Source organism: Polyodon spathula, chromosome 15 (assembly GCF_017654505.1).
Source record: "Polyodon spathula isolate WHYD16114869_AA chromosome 15, ASM1765450v1, whole genome shotgun sequence".
Lineage (NCBI taxonomy): Eukaryota > Metazoa > Chordata > Actinopteri > Acipenseriformes > Polyodontidae > Polyodon > Polyodon spathula.
The window spans coordinates 1,445,597-1,470,584 of record NC_054548.1 but is presented as its reverse complement, the minus strand read 5'-3'; the positions used below and the strand labels follow the sequence as shown (position 1 = coordinate 1,470,584).

The 24,988-nt window shown below is 37.5% G+C and overlaps 1 protein-coding gene across 1 annotated transcript; it reads left to right on the top strand.

The window, feature by feature from the left end:
• The first annotated feature begins 681 nt into the window (after nt 1-681).
• On the top strand, nt 682-10,054 carry LOC121327623 (uncharacterized protein C3orf38-like). Its single transcript, XM_041271736.1, has 3 exons — nt 682-882; nt 5,947-6,134; nt 7,720-10,054. The coding sequence occupies exons 1-3, from the start codon at nt 756-758 to the stop codon at nt 8,302-8,304; spliced, it is 900 nt and encodes a 299-aa protein (XP_041127670.1). The 5' UTR covers nt 682-755; the 3' UTR covers nt 8,305-10,054.
• Nucleotides 10,055-24,988: the final 14,934 nt, after the last annotated feature.

The following is a 24,988-nucleotide window of genomic DNA, read 5'->3' as shown; positions in this document are numbered from 1 at the left end:
TGTTATTTTCAAATATAGTATTCTGAAAATAGATTAACAAATGAATGGCAGTTGTAATAATATTTGGTGATATGTGATCAATTAATCTATTAAATAATGTTTTATTGGCATTTATTTTAAACGCTGATGTAAAACATATAGTTTTGCATATTTCCTTTTGGGGAGGCCTACAATATATGTTATAATGTAATTAAATTGACGTGAAAACCTATACCATTGCATTTATGTATATCTTACTAAAAATGCACATTTTGAAGATCAGCAAAACGTTCAGTACATCTTGATTCATTATTATTATTATTATTATTATTATTATTTATTATTATTATTAGTATTAGTCGTAGTAGGTTTTTTTTTTTTTTTTTTCATTTTTGTGGGGATTTTAAATAAAGCAGGACTTTCGTCGGTAAAAAAGCCAAACACAAAAATTATAGCCTCCTCAGTAGAGTCGGTCAGCGCCACCACATGAATGGTAAATCCCACATGAATAATAATAATTTAATTTTAAGAAAACACGTTAAGTTTTACAAGATATACAGCTCACACTGAAGACATAATTCTAGTATAGTTGAGTGTTGATTTGAATACATAACAACACGACTGTAGATGCACGCTCTTGACAGCGGAACTTTGGAGGTCGGAATTTGCGTTACCCGACAAAAAATTGTAGTGGGACGATTTTAAGTTGCGGACAGAACAAGATCTTTGGGTAAACTGTGGCTGCTGTGTAATTTTTGGTTGCACAATTAAAGGACATGTCGGGACTGTCCGAAAAGGAGACAGAGGGCTGTAAAGCGATACTAAACTCTCTGTCGAAGGTGGAGTTGTTTGCTCTGAAAGATACCGTGACAAATAGGATGATTACAGTCGAGAGTGTGAAAGGTTGGTCAGGCATAACATGTCAAGAAAACCCGAGAAAGAATTGAGTGGAGTACCAGCGGTATTGTGTCAGTTTGTTTGGCTTCCACATTTAGAAGCATTTGTGTTGTATTAACTGTCATCCAGGGCATTAGTCTAGCTTGCGATTTTAATAAGGCTCTCTACTTCCGGCTTAGCTCAGCTTGCCGTTCTCTAAGTTACTGTACTGCTTAGTTTTGTTTCCTCTCCTACCCTGATTTATAGCATAGATAAAGCGAATATATTTATATCGTCATCATAACATTTGAATTGAAAAACTCAAGTCTAACAGCCTTTTTGCATGCTCCAGAATGAGGAACAATTGTATCTCATGGAAACTAAACTATGACATCTAACAGAGGGGTGTTAACCTTGATGTGCTTATCATTTATATATATATATATATATATATATATATATATATATATATATATATATATATATATATATATATAAACGGCTGCAATGCTGGCTCCAGGGATCCATCACAGTGCTGCCTCCGTAGGGCATCAGCATGACAATCGTCTGGACTGAGCGTAAACAAAGAGTACAGTATTTCTTTATAAGTCTGTTTAAGAACATAAGAAAGTTTACAAACAAAAGGAGGCCATTCGGCCCATCTTGCTCGTTTGGTTGTTAGTAGCTTATTGATCCCAGAATCTCATCAAGCAGCTTCTTGAAGGATCCCAGGGTGTCAGCTTCAACAACATTACTGGGGAGTTGATTCCAGACCCTCACAACTCTCTGTGTAAAAAAGTGCCTCCTATTTTCTGTTCTGAATGTCTAATCTCCATTTGTGACCCCTGGTCCTTGTTTCTTTTTTCAGGCTGAAAAAGTCCCTTGGGTCGACACTGTCAATACCTTTTAGAATTTTGAATGCTTGAATTAGGTCGCCACATAGTCTTCTTTGTTCAAGACTGAACAGATTCAATTCTTTTAGCCTGTCTGCATATGACATGCCTTTTAAGCCCGGAATAATTCTGGTCGCTCTTCTTTGCACTCTTTCTAGAGCAGCAATATCTTTTTTATAGCGAGGTGACCAGAACTGCACACAATATTCAAGATGAGGTCTTACTAGTGCATTGTACAGTTTTAACATTACTTCCCTTGATTTAAATTCAACACTTTTCACAATGTATCCAAGCATCTTGTTAGCCTTTTTTATAGCTTCCCCACATTGTCTAGATGAAGACATTTCTGAGTCAACAAAAACTCCTAGGTCTTTTTCATAGATTCCTTCTCCAATTTCAGTATCTCCCATATGATATTTGCAATGTACATTTTTATTTCCTGCATGCAGTACCTTACACTTTTCTCTATTAAATGTCATTTGCCATGTGTCTGCCCAGTTCTGAATCTTGTCTAGATCATTTTGAATGACCTTTGCTGCTGCAACAGTGTTTGCCACTCCTCCTACTTTTGTGTCGTCTGCAAATTTAACAAGTTTGCTTACTATACCAGAATCTAAATCATTAATGTAGATTAGGAATAGCAGAGGACCTAGTACTGATCCCTGTGGTACACCACTGGTTACCACACTCCATTTTGAGGTTTCTCCTCTAATCAGTACTTTCTGATTTCTACATGTTAACCACTCCCTAATCCATGTACATGTGTTTCCTTGAATTCCAACTGTGTTCAGTTTGAGAATTAATCTTTTGTGTGGGACTTTGTCAAAAGCTTTCTGGAAATCTAAATAAACCATATCATATGCTTTGCAATTATCCATTATCGATGTTGCATCCTCAAAAAAATCAAGCAAGTTAGTTAGACACGATCTCCCTTTCCTAAAACCATGTTGACTGTCTCCCAGGACCCTGTTACCATATAGGTAATTTTCCATTTTGGATCTTATTATAATTTCCATAAGTTTGCATATAATAGAAGTCAGGCTTACTGGTCTGTAGTTACCTGGTTCAGTTTTGTTTCCCTTTTTGTGAATCGGTATTATGTTTACAATTTTCCAGTCTGTCGGTACAACCCCTGTGTCAAGAGACTGCTGCATGATCTTGGTTAGCGGTTTGTAAATTACTTCTTTCATTTCTTTGAGTACTACTGGGAGGATCTCATCCGGCCCAGGGGATTTGTTTATTTTAAGAGCTCCCAGTCCCTTTAACACTTCTGCCTCAGTTATGCTAAATTTATTTAAAACTGGATAGGAACTGGATGACATGTGGGGCATGTTGTCAGTATCTTCCTTTGTAAAAACTTGTGAAAAGTAATCATTTAATATATTTGCTATTTTTTTTTCTTCATCTACGATTTTGCCATTTGTATCTTTTAAACATTTAATCTCCTCTTTGAATGTTCTCTTGCTGTTGTAATATGGGAAAAAAATTTGGAATTGGTTTTAGCTCCCTTAGCAATGTTCATTTCTATTTCTCTCTTGGCCTTTCTAACTTCCTTTTTGACTTGCGTTTGCAGTTCTGTGTACTCTTTCTGTGTACTTTCTTTTTGGTCCTTTTTTAATGCTCTGTAAAGTGCCTTTTTTCGCTGAATATTTTTTTTAATTGATCTATTAAACCATTTTGGCAATTTAGTTTTACATTTAGATTTGTCTACTTTAGGGATGTAATTGTTTTGCGCCTCTAGTACTACATTTTTGAAGAACAGCCATCCTTCTTCTGTGGGTATTTTCTCTATTTTACTCCAGTCTACTTCTGTTAGTCTCTGTTTCATACCTTCATAGTTTGCGTTTCTAAAATTGTAAACCTTAGCTTTAGTCATTACTTTTGGGGTTTTAAAAAACACTTCAAATGAGACCATGTTGTGGTCTGAGTTTGCCAGTGGTTCTCTGACCTCTGTTTTAGTTATTCTATCTTCGTTATTTGAAAAGACTAAATCAAGGCATGCCTCCCCTCTAGTCAGTGCCTTGACAAATTGTGTTAGGAAGCAGTCATTTGTCATTTCCACCATTTCAATTTCATCCTTCGTGCTACCCACCGGGTTTTCCCATTTTATATGGGGGAAGTTGAAATCCCCCATTAGTATGGTTTCTCCTTTGCTACACGCATTTCTAATGTCATTGTATAACAGATTATTTTGCTCACCGTCTGAATCTGGCGGTCTATAGCATGCTCCTATTATTATGCCCTTTGAATTTTTGTCCGTTATTCTGACCCATATTGATTCGGTTTTATTTTCTTTGTCCAGGTTTAACACCTGGGCTTCAAGACTGTTTCTTATGTATAGCGCTACCCCTCCACCTCTTCTGTCCTGCCTGTCTTTCCTATACAGTGTATACCCACAAATATTATATTCGTCCCCATCAGTCTCAGACAACCAAGTTTCTGTAACACCTATCACATCATAGTTACTTGTTAGTGCAGTAGCTTCAAGTTCTAGAATTTTGTTTCTGATACTTCTAGCATTTAGATAAATACATTTAATGGTTGTCTTACCTGAGTTGTTGTTCTTGTTTTGATGCGGTCTCCCTTCTGTTTTTTTGTTGATTTCTCCCCCCTTCCTTTCTAGTTTAAATGCTTCTGAACCTGCTCGAGGATCTTTTCTCCAAGTAGACTGGTTCCCTTGTTATTTAAGTGCAGTCCGTCCCATCTATACAGATAGTCCTCGTTGTAGAATGTGGTCCAATGATCAAGATAGGTGAAGCCTTCCCGTGTGCACCACGTCTTCATCCATGCGTTTTGATTAATTATTTCCAGCTGTCCATATGGTCCTTTGCAAGGTGCCGGTAGTATACCAGAAAATACCACAGTTTTGGTTTTCTCTTTTAATTTCCTTCCTAGCTCTCTGAATTTGTTTTGCAGGGATTTTGGTCTGTCTCTTCCAATGTTGTTTGTACCGATGTGGACGACTACTACCGGGTCGTCTCCTGTTCGTTCTAGGAGCCTGTCCACGTTCTCAGTGATGTGCTTGACCGAGGCTCCCGGAAGGCAGCACACTGTTGTAGTAAGGGGGTCCAAACTGCGAATTGAACTTGCTGTGTTTCTCAATATGGAGTCCCCAACAATCATGACCTCCCTTCTTTTTGCTGTCTGGTCACCACTGTCAATAGGGTCCTGGATGTTGTTCCTTTCATTCTCTTGTTGTTGGTTCTGCTCATCAAAATTCTGAAGTGACTCAAATTTGTTGGTTGTTTTGATTTCTGGTGGTTGTGCTTGAGGAAGTTTCTTTTTTTCCCTGCTTCTGCCTACCTGAACCCAGCTGTTCTGACCTTCTATCTCCCTGGTGGCTTTCAGTCTGTTAGGGGTGATGCAGACTTTAATGAATTGTGAGTGTGCCAGTTCCTCAAGATCCTGTTGCTGTCTCACTTCTTCCAGCTTCATTTCTAGCATATTTTCTAGTTTATGCAAGTCCTGGATCGCGCGGCACTTTACGCACACTTGGTTTAGCTCCGCTGGGTTTTCTCGGATTTCCCACAGCAAGCAGGTGTCACAGATTACTGGCTTGAAGACCATGTTGAGGGTTTTTTTTTTTTAAGTTTAGTTTCTTCTGCAGCTGTCAGCCTGCTTTCAAACTGCTTCTAAACTGCTCTGTACTTTTCCACGCTTGTACTTCTCCCACTCGCTGTCGCTGGGAAGACTGCCTCGTTTAACTGCGTTGTTCTGTTGTGCTGTTGGCTCCTCCCTTCGCCCGTGTCTCAGAACGGCGCTGAATTTGAATCAGCTGCTCCGAGTTTCAGCTTGTTTGTTATCAGAAAAACACACACGGCTGTTGGACTTTGAGCTGCTGCTGTGTTTCCCCAATGTCCTGTGTTTTCTGATTAAAGCAATTCAAGATGCAATTTCTCCTTACTGTTTCTAAACTGCTCTGTACTTTTCCACGCCTGTACTTCTCCCACTCGCTGTCGATGGGAAGGAGTCTGGATGACCATGTTTCTGAGTTCAAGGCAGTGTTTAGAGTCCAAGGTCAGGACATAAATAAGAATCCATTGCATATCAATTTGAGCCATTCCATGTTTTACCTCAAGCCTAATAATTTGACACACCTGTACTTGTTACCTAGTAAAACTTTGAATGGCTATGCAGTGGAAGCATTATTTCCATCAATGCCATTACTGTTAATGGTTTTCATGCTTGTGCTTTTTAGAAGCAGTGCAGGCCATCATAAGTTACAGCCAATGTGCAGAGGAATTGTTGAAACGCAAGAAGGTGCACAAAGAGATAATTTTCACATACCTGGCTGACCAAGGAGTCGTCATTCCTCCAAATGCAGAAAAGCACGTGCTTGTTAAGAAGGCACTGGAGCACTGGAAGACCCCGAAGCCCATCGTGGAGGTATGTTACATTGAGGCTAACTGTACTGACACACTGCATTGGAAATGTATGCAAAAAACTGCAGTAGTCTCTGGCGTTCTCCTTTTGGAATATAGAAATAGAATGTAGAATTATTATTATTTATTATTATTATTATTATTATTATTATTATTATTATTATTATTATTATTATTGTATTATTTGTATATTTATATAGCTTAGATCCAAATGACACGAAATGAGGGTTTAGAGTCAAGTACTCCAAACAACAAGCTCATTTCCATTGTGAAGACTTCCAGTATCTGATTGGTGTATCAGTCTTATAGTCAACAAAATTTTTTTTTAAAAAGAATTTCAACTCGAGTTGAGCTGATTAAATTATATATATATATATATAGATATATATATATATATATATATATATATATATATATATATATATATATATATATTTATCATAAAAATATAATTTGATCTAAGTAAAATTCTAGTCGACCCTATAAGATCTAGTACTTGTATATCAGGCTTTGGCACCCAGTACATAATGTTTATTTCTTCTTTTTGTTAAACGCTGTCACCTAGTGGCCCCTCATTAAAATGTTTCCTGTGAAATAAAATACATTAAACAAATTGCCTAAACTGATCAAATTACGTGTCCATTTATTTATTTATATTTAAACAGATTTAGCTATAGTTTAAGCTGTAATTGTTGCTGTAGTTGTAATTATATTACTTCCTTCTGCTATAAAACCTGCTTTTCCAGTCTGGATAGCCCTGGCAGAACATTTGCTCGAAGCAGTTTATACGCTTTGAAGTGCATAAGGTAGCAAAGTTAATACAGGTTGTACAGAGCTTTAGATATTCTAGAATATTGTATGTGATGTGACCCCCTGCCCCCATAGAGATTATTTGATGTCGTGCTCTTGAACACTTTCACAGCTACATGGCCAGAAAATCTCAGTCGTTTTAACAGTTAAACACTTGAGGCTATTGATCAATTATATTATCCCTCTTTTTCAAGAGCATCCCAAGCTGTTCTGTATCCAAGTACCAACTGGTGAGATACTGTATGTCCCTTAAGGTGGATTCAATGCATTCTAACTAATGCATGATTTTTATAAGGAGGCTTTGTGTAAAAACAGTAAGTTATTTATGTCAAGTCTTTTAAAATGTAAAGCTTCTGATTAATTGTGTGTGTTGGAGTGAGTCAAATCAGAACCCCCATTGGAAAGAGCTCGTTATTGTGTGTTAGTTTGTATTTATTTATCTTTTAACAATCACTTTGGTCTTGTGTCCTTGGCTGGAATCATTTTTTACTTTATTATTTTAATGCCATAGTGACCTTTTACCAGCAAATCACAATGCATAACCCCAAGCTGCCAACTGATGACAAGCCACAGACAAAGAAAAAAAGTTGTCTCCTTTGTAAATATTTTGTTTCAGATTGCACATTAATTCACACGGTGGAGTATTGAAATGCTATTGATTATAGCACGGTGTATTCACTGGTAGACAAAACAGCAGTAGAATGTATTCAAAGGGGTAATATCTATATCATAGTAAATAACTAGTAACCCTTGTGTCTTCTGTTTAATTTATATGCTAGGTGAGAAAACCAGTGGCAGAAGTTGAAACAGATAATGAAGTACACAGAGAGAGAGGGAACGCCAAGAGCTGCGATTACCAGGTTTTAGGGGAGGAGTTTTGCAAGTGGTTCTATCGGATCCTCAACTCCCAGAATCCTTCACTGGAGCTGGTGCCACAAGAGTGGGGCCCCCAGCACTTCTGGGAGGACGCCAAACTCAAGTTCTGCTACAGCACCTCAGAGCAGCAGTCTGAGGAGTACCAGGGGGCAGAGCTGGTCAGCCTGCGCCTTCTTGCACTTGTAAGAGACGAGCTGCTCTTCTTTAACCCCAACCTGGATGCAAACGGGCTGAAATGTGTGTCTTCTCCCCACGGACTGGTTATGGTGGCGGTAGCTGGAACCATTCACAGGAACACTGCCTGTTTGGGCATTTTTGAACAAGTCTTTGGTCTTATCCGTGCTGCTATTGGAAACAGCAGCTGGAAAATAAAGTCTGTGAACTTAAATATCACAGGGCAAAATGTTGTGGAAGATGGGGAGGCTGAGCACCAGCCACTGCCTACATTAACATACCAGTCCAGCGAACTACAGGGCTTCTACGGATGACCATGTCCACAGTCCCCCCCAAGAGTGGCTGCCAAAATATGTCGGCCATATATTGCAAGATAGGGGGAAAGTAAATGTTATATACTGTTCATGCAGGCTTTGTTTAAAGGCATTACTCATTTATGTTGCAGAGTAGAATTTATGAAATAAAACTTGCATGCGTTTTGGAAGTTTCACTGAGATCAGGTTTTTTGTTATCCAGTATTTTGTCACTGCCGTGACTGAGGAACTCCAGCATGTTGCTGTCAGCAATAACTGTGGTTGCTGTTAAACACATGGAAATTATCAGTTTTAATGTGGTCAGGCTGGGTTGATCTAGAAACATGATCTTTCCCTGGTAAGTTTGTTTTTTCACAATTCACTTATAGCTTTAAACACTGGAAAACATTTTTTTTTTGTCTCCCATCCAAACCCAGTGAGGCTCCTGGAGAGATCATCCGCAACTTCCAGACCACTATGTGACAACCAGGGGGATTCTGGTGACCACAAAAGACCCTCATAGACACTTACCAACCAGCCTCTTAATTCATTTTTCTTAAAGTCTATTTTAACCTGGTGGGATAAAACTAAAAGGTAATGACTTGACCCCTGATTGAAGATGATCATAATAGTAGTTTCCAATAGTAAAGTATTTCCTGCTAAAAACAAAACAAATCAGTCTAGTCACACCATTCTGTATTAATCAAGCTGGTTAATATGTTGAGCCAAGCGAAGTAAACACATTTTTCGGCTAGTCAGTGTCTTCATGAGCCAATACCTAATTTTATGATTGAGTGGTTGAAGCAGTGGCGTATATAATCTCTACTTTCTCTGGAAGCAGTAGTTTGGTGAAAGATGGCTTGCATTTATTAACATTTTTATTGTATTCAACAGCAAAGAATGGTAAGTTGAGTGAAGAACTGTCCGTAAACCTGCATTGTAGCAAAGGAGCAGAAGGGTGTGTGGACAAAGGGGACGAATACTTGGCACGTCCGCTCACATTTTCAACCTGAATTTGTGTGGGCATCTCAAAGATGCCTTCTGTACAGTAGAGAGGACGATACAGGTCCATTATCTGGGCTTCCATGGTTTCTAGTATTTGCAAAATGATTTTGCAGGTGAGGCTTTCCTTGTCAGGAGAACAATTGTACTGTTAAACACATCCAATGATCAGCAGCTAAGAATAGAAAGAGGTACTTTTATCAGAAAGAGGAAGGTGAGGTCTTGGAGAATGAAAGCTTTTCCAGGAATCGTGAGTGTCAGCCCACACCATCAAGAGTAGGGTCTTTATTTTCCTTCAAAGTATACATGCCACTACATGTCTGCCAAGTTCTGTTCAATTCAGACAAGGTTAAAAATAAGGCTTTTTGGACTTGCAAATCTTAAGGTAGGATTCCGCATCGGCATGATAGCAGTAAGAGGCCAGGTGCATTCCTTAAACATCTGGTAAGGAACAGTAAAGCAGTACTCAGTGCAGGGGGGGATTCTAAGACAGAGTCGTCTACTTTGGTTACTAATGGTTTTGCCAAACTGGTCTGTAATCTTCAGTTATTACAACCTTTTTTAAAAAAATAACAATGTGATTTATTGTTTAACATTTTTACTTAAAAAAATCCTTTCACATGTTTTTGTTAGTTATAAGTACAGTAAAAGTATTGCATTCAAATGTTGGAAGGGAGTCATATGACCAATAACTGAAGTCAAGCGCACCACTGAGGTGTGAGTTATGATTTTGCTTTACAGTGTGACTTTTAAATACACGCATTTAATGCAGCTGATATCTTGTCACTGAGTGTATTATATATATATCTATTCTATATATATAATATATATATATTATATATAATAATATATATATATATATATATATATATATATATATATATATATATATAAATAATACAAAATATATAATAGGCCTACATTGGAAAAGCACAGTTCTTGAAACTTTGTAAATCATTGTTTTGTCTATGTGACGTTTAAGCATATCCAATAAAAGCTTTTTGTTTTTTGCAAATACGTGAGTGTGTGACTAGTCCTAGAATAACTTTCCATGTGCATTTTGAAGGGGGATGTAAAACAGCGGTGTTTTACATGAAAGCTGAGTGCCCAAGGCATTCACTAGCACTGTAGTCTCCTGTTGGTTTTGGAGATAGGAATAAACGTGGGGAAATTATTTTTAGTCTTTCCTTCAAAAAGGCTTCTATTGCAACAATGTCATTCCTGTGGCAACACTTATTATAAAATGCACCGATCTTTTCAGTGTATGAAATCTGTTCCCTCCTCCCATCTTCCTAGCATTTGGCATCTGTTTTAATAAGAGGTTTGGCCTTGTCTGCAAGCATGACAAACAAGTTCAGAAATATAATTCACTGCTGTCTGAGGACGTCAATGACGTTTTTAATAGAACAATCTGTTTGTCATCAGTAACATCTACTTACTTCTAGCCCTTTCATGTTTTTAATATGCATCAACATTTTTTCAACTAATGTTTCTAAAGAAAGTATAGGATAATAATATTGTGGTTTAAAAATAAAGCCATTACAGATTAAGGATTGCAAAAATACACTAGAGTATCATATCCTCCATGATGCTTAGTGGCTATGTACCTCCCATCTATTAACTTGTTTCTCAAGTAGGGCACTGTAGGTACAGCCAGTGTTAAACACAGTGTTCTATTCACTTGTTTCTCGAGTAGGACACTAGGTACAGCCAGTGTTAAACACAGTGTTCTATTCACTTGTTTCTCGAGTAGGACACTGTAGGTACAGCCAGTGTTAAACACAGTGTTCTATTCACTTGTTTCTCGAGTAGGACACTAGGTACAGCCAGTGTTAAACACAGTGTTCTATTCACTTGTTTCTCGAGTAGGACACTGTAGGTACAGCCAGTGTTAAACACAGTGTTCTATCTGAGGAGACTCCATCTTGTTCACCTAAGGAACTGGATGAATGTGCTTTACATTGTGCTTTTTGTAATTTTAGTTTAGTTTTTTGTAAGTTTAGCTAAATTGAGTGGTTTATGCTAATAAAGCTAATTCATCTAAAATGCATTTTTGAAAGGAAAAATACATTGTGTTGACTGTTTTTTCTTTTTTTAAACTCTTCAACAAATTGTAGGATGTTGCCTTTTTGTGACCAGATGAGCATTAGTCTCATTTCTAGGGGATAGTGTGGCTTCTGATATATCATTTTTACAATAAAACAGTGTTGGTATTTTATTTTCAGTCATATTGTTTTTTAAGAGTTTTGAATCCTGAATAGTTTTATTGGCTGCTCTGTAATGATTTACAGTAAGCCAGCAGACAGTTTGAAATGCTTTACTTAATAATAGAAATGCCACTAGAGGGCACAAGAATACTGCCACTTGAGTGCTTATTGCTCCTCTCGGCAGCACAGGCAAGCTGTACTGTCTGCAGCAACAAGAACAATAGCAGCCAATCTCCGATAGAAAATGGGACAGGTAATAATTCATTCATAATATTATTCAAAAGCAAGAAGCAAAAGTAATTATGTAGGCTCTTCACAAAATTAAATTAATTATCTATGCTAATTATATAATACTGTATAGATGTATTTGATGTTCCAAATAAGGCACCAGGGTGACTGATCGATCAATTAGTCTTGCAAAAAAAAGCCATGGCGATCAATAATCGATTTATAGAACAATTGTTGCGTCTTTAATGGTACTTAATAGAATGTTACTTGAACGTCTGTGCTGTGCTCTTGTATTTGGCTCATTCATTTATTAAGTTGCAGTAAACAATGGAACAGTTCATTGAGGAAAATTAGTAAAAGCATACAAAAGTTTAGCAGGAGCTTAGTCAATCCAAATCAAACAATTTAGATTTTGCTTTGTTTTTTTGTTTTTGTTTTTTTTTACCAGAAATATTTGTTATAGAGACCCTAGTCCTGTTATTACTTTTGTTTGATTTATACTTAATGCGTCTGATATTGTTTGAGGATGTCTGTATCAGGGGGCAAGCTGTTAATAAGATCCTGCTGGTGATAAACCTGTAGAAAGTACTCCTTCAATACATTGTGATTGATTTATCATCCTCCAGTGCATCTCCTATGTAGTCCCGGAGGCTCTTGATTTTATTGTGTGGTATTAGCACTTTGTGGGGTGTGTTTAATGTTCACTGTATGTCTTTTTGCATGTCGAATATCTTTTTGTTTGTTTTACCCTTGCAAGCACTTCCTTGAGCTCTTTTAGTTTTGTTGTGCTGTTCTCTTTTTTGCATGCAGAATAAGTGCCCCTCGTTTTCCTGAGGCTTTGCGTAATAGATCTGTTAAATCATTGTTTGTTTAGTTTGGACTTGCTAATCTTTTGAATGACTTGGTCTTCCATTTCCTGCATGATATCTCTGAACTTTGTCTATCCATCCTCCTTTGAGTCATCTTCCAGTGGCAGGCTTTGTGTCGTTGCTTTAGAACTGGCCTTCTGGAAGTGGTAGAGCACAGTTGTGGATTTTGCTGCCTTGCTTCTCCTGTAGACGTCACATTTGCTTATGCTGTGAGCCTCTGTTCCCAGTGGATCCGCTGCTTTAATTCCATTCCCTGTCTAGGTTGTTTTAGAATACTAAGGTGCCCTCTTTAGTAGGGACATTTGGTGTGGCTCCCTCACAGGTTTTAATGTTACTTCTGAGATATTTACAATTTTAATGATTATGCAATATTTAATCTGAATACTGAATTAATATTCATATAAGAAAAATAATGTACAGCAAATAAACAGCATTATAGATTTTTAAAAATGTTACTCTTGACACATTTGAAGAAGTTCACTTTGTGTATCAGTAGAGGGCGTTGGGGGCATACAGCTTACATTATACCTTATCATAGCACAGATGGCACGTAAATGTATACTCGTAACTTTTTGATGAATTATCTGATGTTAAATTCCTTGTCTGACTTTTGTTGGCATAATTAAAAAAAATAAGTGACATTTTTATTTTTTTAATAAATTAAGTCACAAATGGAAAACAACTCTGCAAATATACGAGTGGCTCATTTAAGACATGGAAATAAAGTAAAGAATTACTAATCTTGTCATCTCAACATTACCATATCAAATGCAGAAAAAAAGGTAGTCTCCTCTATGAGCCATTATACAGATAGATCATGCAATCAGGTGTTTAAAACTGTTTACTAGCCTGCGTCTAGTGAAATAAGTGATCGCTGACTTTGTGCTCAATTAAATATGCAGCCTCTGTTCCCATGTACTCTACCGAGATTAAATGCAATCTAGCACAATTTGTTAAATTCACATTTGAGTCCACTTTGGTCTAGATTCTCAGAATACCAGTATGTACTCCAAATGCACCCAAGAAAAGTACCAAACTAGAAACAAACAACTCAGACATTTCATTTAGTATGAGTAGAAGCCAGATCTTACTCATTTTAGAAGTGCAGTTATCATTTTTCCTTTCAGACAATTAAATTAAACTTTGAGAATCTAGCCCTTTGCTTTTTATTAGCTTTTAGTTTTTTCCTGAAGTCAATGTTCTTATAATTATCTTCAGTTCTGTTTCCCCACTGTTTCCCCACAGTTTTAATAAAGTGCATATTCTTTTAATTTCTAGCTTTTATTAAAGCAATGGTATTTCCCTTTCAGCCATGGCGTGTGTAATTGTACCATCATGTTAAGTTTCCTGTGTGTGTATCTATTTTTTTATAATATAACCTTTGTTCTTGAACAGTTTGTAAATTTGACAGAAAGTTTAATAATGAAGCTGTGATGTTGAACTGAGAATCCCAACACCCAGTATTTATTACAGCACTGTTCAGTCACGATTTTCACTGGCTAGCTTTCTGAAAAACATTCTGTAACTGATTGAATTTCCTGTTCTCATAAGTGCAAAATAACAGGTTCATTAACATTATAAATTAGCCATAGTAGTCCCCAGATCAGACAGCAGAGCGTGTTGTCTGTTCCTGGCTGTAATTAGAGAACTGGTTTCCACATTACTGTTACGCTTTTTAACATTCAGTAGTTGTTATAAAAAGAATACACAAATAAAAAAGGACTTGAAAGAAAGCAAGAGGGGAGCTTGTGTGAGTTCTGAAATTTAGCTGCTGCTTTTTTTTTTTTTTTTTTTTTTAAATAAAACATTTCAGACACTGCTTGATATTTTCTGTGTTATGAAAACTCCTCAAACAAAAACAAACAGCACCCTTCACTGTGTCCTGTACCTAAAATGTCTACCATATTGGTGTTATTTGCCTTTTTGATTTCTGGATGATACTGTGGGTGCTCTATAAGTAAATTGTCTCAAAGCCTCATATCTCAAAAGCTCTGGGCATATCAATAATTACAGGTTACTTCTATTGAGATGACTGTGTTTGTCTTCATCTTCATATTAGTGGTAGCAGTATTATCATTGTTATTATTTCTGTTAGTACTAGTAGCAGTATTATTATTATTATTATTATATGTTATTAGTGGTAGTAGTCATATTATTATTGGTGTTTTTATAATAAATCAATTATTGTTTAGTGCTGTTGTTGTCTATTAAGACATCTTTTGACTGTATAGTAGCTGTTCTATGTTTTAATAGACTTTGCTGTTGACTGGTATACAATTTAAATGAATTGGACATGCCTCATTCACTGCACACCACTGATTACATTCATTTATTAAACTCCCAAAGACCTCCGCTTTCACTTGTTTCACATGACATCACTGTTTGGACATTTGGATATAATTAGCAGAGGCTAATAAAAATGTACACTGTGTGGGAGTTTGTGTGTGGAAATATATTTGCAGAAAACATTCTTTGATTACAAAATATTATCACCTGTATTGCCTTTGTCTCAGTTACAGAAGAAAAAGGTATATATGAGTGAAAGAAACAAGTGAATGTACAAGATGTGTGCATTCACCAAACAAACAACCCTGATACGGAGAGAACCTGATTAATACCAGGACATAGCAACTGCAGCATGAGAGTGTAGACTGGGAACTGCTTTACGTTACATTGAAGAAGGCATTAAGTGAAGTGCTTGCCTACAGTTTTACTAAAGAAATGGTACAGACTTAAAATCTCTAATTGTCTAGTGTTAACTATACAGGCGAGTGCAGTGCTACTAATGCATGTTTTTACATTTGCATTTGCATTTGCATGCATTTTTTAAATAGAAACTCCAGCATTATCTAGACTGAAAAGGAACAACATTTGATGACCAAGAGTTAAAATGACTTGAAATAGAAAATTTTCTGTAAGAAAAGGCTTTTACAAGAAATATTGTAATGATGCCTGGGCCCTTCTTATTGGGATGGGGTGGGCCGCACAGGGGCTTCTCTACCTTCGGGTACAGTAGCTGGGTCCCACTTTGGGCATGACCCCTGGCTGGTGGAGCAAGGTAGTGTTCGACGACGTGCTAATTAGCATGTTAGAGATGATAGGTCAGGCTGTACCAACAGGCAGGGGGGCAGTGGTCAGGGCCTGTGCTGTGGCTGGTGTAAGAGACCGTTCTTCAGGGTACAGTGAGGTCCCCAGTATGCACCTAGCCATGCCTAAGATAGCTGCTGATGGCCAAGTCCTCTGAGCCTGCCTGCCAGTGGAGTTCTACCAGGCAGTCAGACCCTGCTGCTGTTTGCTGTATACAGGGAGGTCTCCTCAATGAAACAGTTCTTTCTTACCTAAGAAAGGCTACAGTATTAATCATTTGTGAAGAGATCAGTAAGGGTTACAAGTGGAACACAACCATTTGTCTGCGGTCCTACCGTGCTGGCTGCTGTTTTTATCTTTATGATGTTTTATTAAGGCTAATGCAGGAGTCACAATGGATTGTAATCACAGTAAGTATGTTTGCTTGCTACATAAAATACAAGCTTATCGTAATCAAAGTACAGTAGTGTAATTAATTCGATTCTAATATTGCTGAGAAATGAAAGCCGCTGAAGCTATGAGCATACAGTGCGCAGAACATGAAGTACAACTCTGCAACTCACTGCTCCTAGGACCTGTACTCAACTGCCCACAATGCCCTCTGCACCCTGCTCCATTCTGTAAACTAATCTGCTCACTATTGCTACCAGCAGCAGCAGCAGCAGGAGGCTATGAGTGCCATCTGAAAGCTTGTCTGTACTCCGAGATTAGTTATTAAAACACAGACTAGTGAACACTACATTATACACGCATTCCACTACATTCTTTGGCTATGCCATTTCGAGGTAACTCTGCCCATAAATTAGCTTGCAGTTAAGGGGAGAGGCTGAAGGTTGCTGTGCTTAATGGATTACGTTTTGATCAGTTTTATGAAGTCTTTACGCACAAATGTATTATTTTTGAGTTACCAAAATAATTGGTAATTAACCATTTACTTTAGGATGATAGACTTAGGCATTTTATATTGCAGTTACTGTGGGAAACATTGGATTTGAAGCTTGGCAAAGCCATTATTGTGATGTCAGTGCTACAGCAAGATGACCATTGCAAACCCACACGCGTAGTGTAAAACGAAAGCTCCACTGGCACTACACCCTGTGCATAATATGAGAGTCCTGCTCAGCTTTCTGACCGGGTGCGACTCATGAGATGCCCTGCCTTCCGATGTTATTATTTCTCCATTCAGTGCTTGAGCAGGTCACGCAGAAGGGGTGACATTCAGAGTGGATGGAGGATGTCTCTATATGTTCTTGTCTCGTTAGTCGATCGACGCATCTTAGCTTTTACAAAGAAGAGAAAATTATTCAACCCCATCTCTCTCAGCCAGACAGTTGAATTTTTCATCCTAAAGAGACAGAATTAGAGAGAGAGACTTCCAGTACGTAAAGCTGCCTGTCAAGTGTCTCTTACATTTTCTGTGTTTTTGATAAATGTCAATTACACAAAACACACATACGCACCACTCCACACCAAACTCTTCTTATCCGTGGTGGGTCAATATTATTGTTAACTGTGGTGCCTCCAGAATACACACGTCTTTCAATTCATGCCAGTCTCCTTCATTCTCTCACACTCGCAGATGAGGAAGTTAAACATTTCAAGTGAAAGAACAACTAATCATTTCACAGACATTTGCCCCCGAGTGCAACACATCACAACGGTCTTCATTTTTTATTGAAATATGGGGAACTATGCTTTGATGACATGGGTGTTCCTGCGTGTAAAAAAAGCTTGCAGAAATAATTTACTCATTTAATGAACTGTCAGGGATAATATCGCTTTCAAATTGAAAGAAAGAATTAATCAATCAATAAATAAATAATTATACTGCAGATCATATTGGAGGGTATTTCACTACGTGTCACCTGCATCTGGTGTAGTAGCGATTCATATTCAAATTCATATTCATAATCATTTTAAATACAAGCCTTTTATTATTTCAATTATAACACAAAACGCATATTTAATCTCTATTAAGTCATCACATTTAGCAGACAGTGTGGTCCTGTGGTTAAAGTGCAGGTACTTGTAACCAGGTCACCAGTTCAAATCCCACTTCTACCATTGACTGACTCACTGTGTGTGACCCTTAGCAAGTCACTTAACCTCCTTGTGCTCCATCCTGCAGATGAGATGTTAAATCAGTGTCTTATTATAAGTGACTCTGCATATAATGCACAGTTCACAGCCTACTTTTATAAAGCGCTTTGTGATGGTGGTCCACTGTGAAAGGCGCTATATAAAAGTAAAGATATTATTATTTCATTTTGTTCCATGTCCCATGTATAATCATATAGAGTTACATGTGTTTTATTGCACCGTTGCTAGTTGACTGCCTGAAATAGCAATTGTAGAAACACAAGGGATAACAAGCACAGCTTTTTAATCTTTCTCAGTCCAACCCTTTAACAGCAGGTCCCAGTAAAAGAAACAAGGATATCCAGTCTGGTTCGCATCGTCCCAATCGATGTGACCAGCATTCCCCTGGACATTGCAGTCATCCTTTTAGATGTCTCGGAGTCGCCAAGTGTCCAGCCTTATGCCACTGAATGGATTTCAAAAGCTTCCTGACGTTCGACCTGCCCTTGGATTTCCTGTCTGCACTGTTTCATTCCACAGACAGTGTTAGCTCTGGGAAGTAAGCAGTCTACTGACCTAGTGAGGAAGTCCGATCATCAGAATGCTACAATACAGGGTTTATATTGAACTTCGTATTTACTGTGAAGCTAATACTGAGTAAAATATATTGTTAAACAAGTGACTTAAACTTTTTTGATAAATATATTGTAAGTCCGAAGCGATGCTTTAAATTAAAATAAATTTGGGGGAAAACTGCGTTATTGGAATTGTGTTTTATTCTGCCAAACTTAAATATTTGGGATTGTTTCACCTTGAAGCCAAATGTTCATAATTTGCATTTATAAATCAACTCTTACTAAAGGGTTAAACAAAAGCACCAGTAACTACCAACAGAAAAAAACAGGAAAAAACATATGAGACTTTCTAGTGTTGCAAAAGGGAAGCTAAATCTTTTATGTGACAGCAGCTGTAGTTGGTTTTATATCGGACTCCAGAATTTTAAATTTCTATATTTAACCTGATAAAGAAGATGTGCTCCAAGCTTCTTCAAGATTGCTGTTTCAAACAGCAATCCACACACAGCACAGTTCACAAATCACAAGACCTTTTAAAATACTTTGTTCACTGAAACAAAAATTTCTTCATTTCAAAAGTGAATCTTAGAATGTGGCAGTGTATGGCTCCAGTGTTGCAGAATTACAGTAAAATTAATTTCCTGAGATAGAATTGAACCCCCACAGTTTTATGTTCCTAGTTTCACAGGAAGTGGGTATCTGATATGCTTTGTAGTAATGGAATTATTATTATTATTATTGTTAATTTTCTAAACAGTAGTTCTGCTGTAATAACACTGGTAATACACCCTGCAGACTTTGTAGGGCTATGAGTAATAGGACAAGGAGAACAAGTAGAAAGAAAACAAGAGAAGGTAATAAAACAGAAGCGGTGAAGGAAATAAGAACCCATAAAAAGTGACGTTATGACTGATGATCTTTGTTTAGGAAATACCTGTGGAGGGAATGAAATGCTTATAGATATCAAGTGAAACACTGTTTTGCTCTATAGACATGTCTGACAGATTGAATATATGTTGCTACATTGTTTATTTCTTTGTATTTTTTAAAACAGGTTTAGATTATGTATTTATTCAATCCTTGATTGTTCTGTTTTATTTCTGGGGTCATTGTAATACCAAAAGAGACTGGATATACCTGAACCAAAATATACTTGGCTGTAAATGAATTAATGTTCAGATGGAAATCACCCCAGAGGCCTTTTTATTTTATTTCAATGCACAGGTTCAGGTAACCTTACATGACTATATTAACTACTCAGCAAGTCTCCCGTCATCTTTAATAAAACACAGTAGGGTCAAATTCAAACTTGAATGAGAAATGCAGCCCTTTGTAATAAGCACTGATGTGTATGTTCAGCAGCATACCTCTAAGATGGCATTCTACCCTATAGAGACTGAAGCCTTTAATATCTCCTTATATTGACTTCCTATACATGTGACTGGGGTATCAGAAGCAAATCTTTACAAAAATGTATAGTTACAATTTACTATGGAGATGAGCATTGCTCAAGGGTTTATATGTATTGGAAAATCAAAAAGCATGTTATCTGTAAGTGTGCTGGATCTGTAAGCCCCATCTATTTTACCATAGTCAGATTTGTTATCTTTAATTATATCTTACAAGAATCGCCTTTTCCCCGTTTTCAAGAGCAGTTATTCATGAGCATCTGAATAGAGGGGCTGTTGAGTCACTAATTACAGCTAATCACAGAATTACTTCATCATTGTTTACTTGTAGATCATCTGTCACCTTTCTTGAATAGAAGCAACGCTTTCAGCTCTGAAAAACAATGCAGTCTGATTTGTATTGTGAGAGGTACAGTAATTCTGAAACATTTTTTGCAAGGACGTCGCCAATATAATATAAATGATATGCTTTACACAACTTAGTTAAAGGGATAGTGTTACAGTAATGTGGGTCTGGGGTATTGGCCATTATTGATTCATTTTATTACTATGGTTTGAAAAGGAACCCAAGATTTTAAGCACTCTTCACAATTTATTGTAACTACAGAATATTACATTTCATAACTGGGGCTTAATAATGCCTGGCTGAGGCGTCTGTATTGAGCTAAGTGAAGTGATCCCTCACTACAATAGACAATAATTGATTTACAGCATCTTCAGCGAGTTCTCTGATACCTTTTTCTTTCAATGATTTTCCTTTATATCAATGACATTGGAACGGGCAGATTGGTGTTAAGCAATAAAACATTTATCCACATGTCCTGTATCTCCAAATGTCCTTGTCTGATTCTCACACTTCCATTGCAGAATCAGTTCCATGACCAAGTCCTAACCCAGGTCTCATCGGATGCTGGTCAATATAAACCAGCCCGGTTCTCCACTTGGAGAGTGCCTCTCTGTCTTTTGAGAACTAATTGGGTTTATGCAAATAGCCTGCAAGGAATCTGGAAAAATTCATTTCACAGAAAGTGGAAGAGATCGGGCTCTAACAAGCAAACTATTTATCTGTGAGTCAGCATGTTGCTAAGTCAACTGTAAAAGTTAAAACTGGCTATCACAAGCTGAGCTAATTCACAAGATGCTGGGAGTGAGATGTGTTCCAGTCAGATCCTGCTCTCTGAAGGAAATGAAACCCTCTACTGTATTCTATACACACACACCCCTCCTCCCAGCATGCAGGGGAATAGAGTAGTTATAGATAAAAAGGACACTTCAGAAGGAGTTTCTAAAATGAATTTGGCACTCCATAAATTTTCTCTAATTCCAGTGCACACACGAGAAGAAATGTTCACCTAATGTATTTGACTTGCTTTCTGTTCAGGTACTCACCTGTAACAGTTTTTACACTCTTCTAATGAATGATAATATGATAATATTTTATAGTTTGCACTTTACTGCCGACAGTAAATCCACCAGTGAAGACTGTGTTTTATCACCTGCAATACAAAGGAAGGGGTAGTAGAAGTTGAAGAAGCAGACCATTTGTATTCTGCCATCAATAGCTTGCACACACTGAAGCTGTGAAGTACCATCTTTTTATTTTCCCATTAACAGCTTGCATAGACTGAAGCCTAAAAATGTTGTCTTTGTTGGGGGGAGAGATGTATATGGCGGCCATTCAATAACAAACAGATGTGTATAATGGTGGAGAAAGCTGAAATGAAAAGATAAGCGTAGAAAATAAACCACTCTTTGCTTACTTTAGTCTTTAGAACTAACACTAACAAAACAATGTCCAGACTGGCTATTCAGGACCAAAAGTATGTTTTTCATTATTCATTCAGCTAAGCATCTGCTGGCTCTAGTGTGTCGTTACTGCCTGTGTGTTAAACTATTAGTTAAAGAATGTTCTCATAGAAATAAATAAATACATAATTTACACCATTCAGCAAAAGATGTGTTTCTGGAGCACCATACTGCACATTAATTATATAATATGTTTGTGGCACAAAAACCTAATACATAAATACATATGAGTATTCTAAAGGCCAAACCTAGGGCAGCTCTGTATGTATGAGTTTATGTGCATATTAGACAGAAATACTGTAAACTTCAAAACAAAACGGAAGGTGTGAAGGAGAGGAGTTCCTTTTTTTCTCTAATTTCAAAATGTTCACCTTTCCAGATTGTCTCGCGCTAAAGGTGATGCCAACACTTATGTACACAGGCAGTACTGAAACATTCCAAGGTGCAAATTGCATATTTCACAGTAAAACTCTGGAGGTATAAAATTGAACCTTTGTCTAAATCAGTGCAAAGCTATTCTTCTGTTTCTTTTCCCCTGGGGTGTCACAGACAGAAAGAGAAGGCAAGGTAAAGAAGCAGTTTGTTCTTCTGAAGGAAGGTCACTTTGATTAAAAACATGTCTCCCAAATGGAAGATGCTGTGATATTGTGATCCTAAAACTGTTGACATGCACTCATGTGATTGTGACCTGTTTCACCAGAGGCATTCACTGTTGACATGCACTCATGTGATTGTGACCTGTTTCACCAGGGGCAATCACTGTGACATGCACTCATGTGATTGTGACCTGTTTCACCAGGGGCAATCACTGTGACATGCACTCATGTGATTGTGACCTGTTTCACCAGGGGCAATCACTGTTGACATGCACTCATGTGATTGTGACCTGTTTCACCAGGGGCAATCACTGTGACATGCACTCATGTGATTGTGACCTGTTTCACCAGGGGCAATCACTGTGACATGCACTCATGTGATTGTGACCTGTTTCACCAGGGGCAATCACTGTGACATGCACTTGTGTGATTGTGACCTGTTTCACCAGGGGCAATCACTGTGACATGCACTCATGTGATTGTGACCTGTTTCACCAGGGGCAATCACTGTGACATGCACTCATGTGATTGTGACCTGTTTCACCAGGGGCAATCACTGTGACATGCACTTGTGTGATTGTGACCTGTTTCACCAGGGGAAATCACTGTGACATGCACTCATATGATTGTGACCTTTGTCACTGTTGTTGTTAAGAACGTTTTTTTTTTTTGCTGTTTTGCCGTTTGGGATGTACAAGTAATTTTCTTACTCATAGAGGTGATAGAGGTAAGCAGTTATAGTTGAGTAATTTTAAACAAAACAGAGGTATACTATGATTCTTTGTGGTTTCCACATGTGTCAACATACTATACTGTTGGACAGTTGAGCCAAAAAGTTGCTGGACATTTAAATGTATATGCAATGTTCACTGCACACAATACTGTAGAGTATGTATACTTTCAGCAACTGGAACCTACTACCCCATACTAACTGAAAGAAGGGACTAGGCTTATTTCTCAAGAGTGACTAATCACTACATTGTATTAATCTACTCCACAGCAATTGCATACTGTATCTTTATATATATATAGCTGCCTGTAACTGAGTTTACATGTACCTTGTATATCCTGCACCTGGGTATTTTACTTGTCTTCAATTATACTCAACTGAAATTGTGTATCTGGCAAGGTCACATCTGAACATATTGTATTTAATAAAACATGTGCCAGATTGAATAATAATAAGAATAATGGATAAAGTATACTGTACTACCAGCCTGGATATGGCACATATTGAATTAATATGTGATCGCACACACAGTGTTTAAATCGTAGAATCCCACAGGTCTGTTGGTAGCATTCAATATTATTCATATTGCGTGAGAATACTCTTAAGGGGAAGCATTTTCTAAGATGAGGTCTGACAAGATCCCGTTCCAATGTGATACGTCTGCAACCACCAAGTGCTTCTAGTGACAAGAATGAAGCAGGTCAGACTGGGACACAGCATAGCCACACATCAGCCTATATTCATAACCATGAGCGATGTTCAAACTGGTTTCAGTGCCTGAAAGGGAAAGGAGAATACAAAGTCCCTTGTAAAATGTAGGACACAGGGCACTTTGACAAAGTCACCCTGTTTGTAGACTAAAAGAGAGAGTCTCTTTCTATATTTACAGCACTTCTGTTCTTCTGACCTCTGCATTATGGGGTCTCCTCCATACTTTAATACTTGAATTCATTTCCCTGTAACCTTAACTGCCTTTCAGAGCTAAATATAATTAGCCCCTTGGTTGTGAATTTTATTTCTTCTTCTGAGAACTGAAGGTTATTCTTGTCGTGCTTTAATTCAAATAGCCCCCAGTATTTAGTTAACTTAGTGAACTTTTATAATTGCAACAAACTGTCTAAAATGATGTCCATCAATCAAATGCTTCCACTAAGGTATAAAGTTTCACTTCACACACTCAATAGGTACCGCTAGCCGTAGTGTTGCCCCCAGGCTAAACTAATCGTCCTCATTCCCTGTCTGTAAAGTTGAAATGGGAGCTCAAATTCTTATTAAGAATACTTGGAGATGTGGTAGCAACTCTGATTGTCTGACACTAAAATGTAGTCTTGCTAACCTTCTAATTCCTGTATTAGGAACTTGGCACTGCTAGCATTGGCATTCTATTGTGAACTAATACCTATGAGACTGAGAATGAATGAATATGTGTACAGAACAGCTTGAAGATTTAATAAATGTTTTGATGCGGCCCTGAAACTCACTCATTTGTACAGACACCATTGCCTAGCTCAAGTTCAAAAAGCCCCCTAAGTTTTTCACACAAGTCAATGCTTCTGAATCCATACAGTAAGCAACTTCATTGATTTACCAGGGTTTTAATACCTCTTTCCTGCTGCAGTCGAGTTTCCACTTGTTTTCACAGTAGCCCTGACATAGAAACGCTTTTGAGAACTGATATAGCTCAAGGTATCTCAATGGATTACCTGTGTATATCATTATTATACTGTAGCTAATTCCACAAGGTAAGTTATGGAAGGCAACAAAAACTAGGTAGCCTACAAAATGGCCTACCGGCACGTTTTAGTTTTTTTCAATAATTCTGACTTCTAACTATTTTGAAACTGCTACTGAGGTGTTTGGTTTACTAATCTGATTAAAATACAGAGATTAAAGCAAACCCGATGGTGCCTTGAGCAAGCAGCATCACTATTTTATAACGCTAAATACACTACAAATGGATGATATTGTTGTTTAAACCCATTTATATGACTCTCCTTGCACCTTCAAATTGCTTGTGTTGAGGGGGGAGGGAGTTTTGGGACAAACATGGATTTTTCAATTTTTCATGTTCAAATATAGTTTCAAGATTTTGATAAAAATTAGAATATTTTTTACAC

Excerpts from the sequence above, each read along its gene's own strand:
- LOC121327623 (XM_041271736.1), top strand. The coding sequence starts at position 756 with ATGTCGGGACTGTCCGAAAAGGAGACAGAGGGCTGTAAAGCGATACTA. Across the intron at positions 883-5,946 it reads TACAGTCGAGAGTGTGAAAG|AAGCAGTGCAGGCCATCATA; the intron begins GTTGGTCAGGCA and ends TGTGCTTTTTAG. Across the intron at positions 6,135-7,719 it reads CCCCGAAGCCCATCGTGGAG|GTGAGAAAACCAGTGGCAGA; the intron begins GTATGTTACATT and ends TTTATATGCTAG.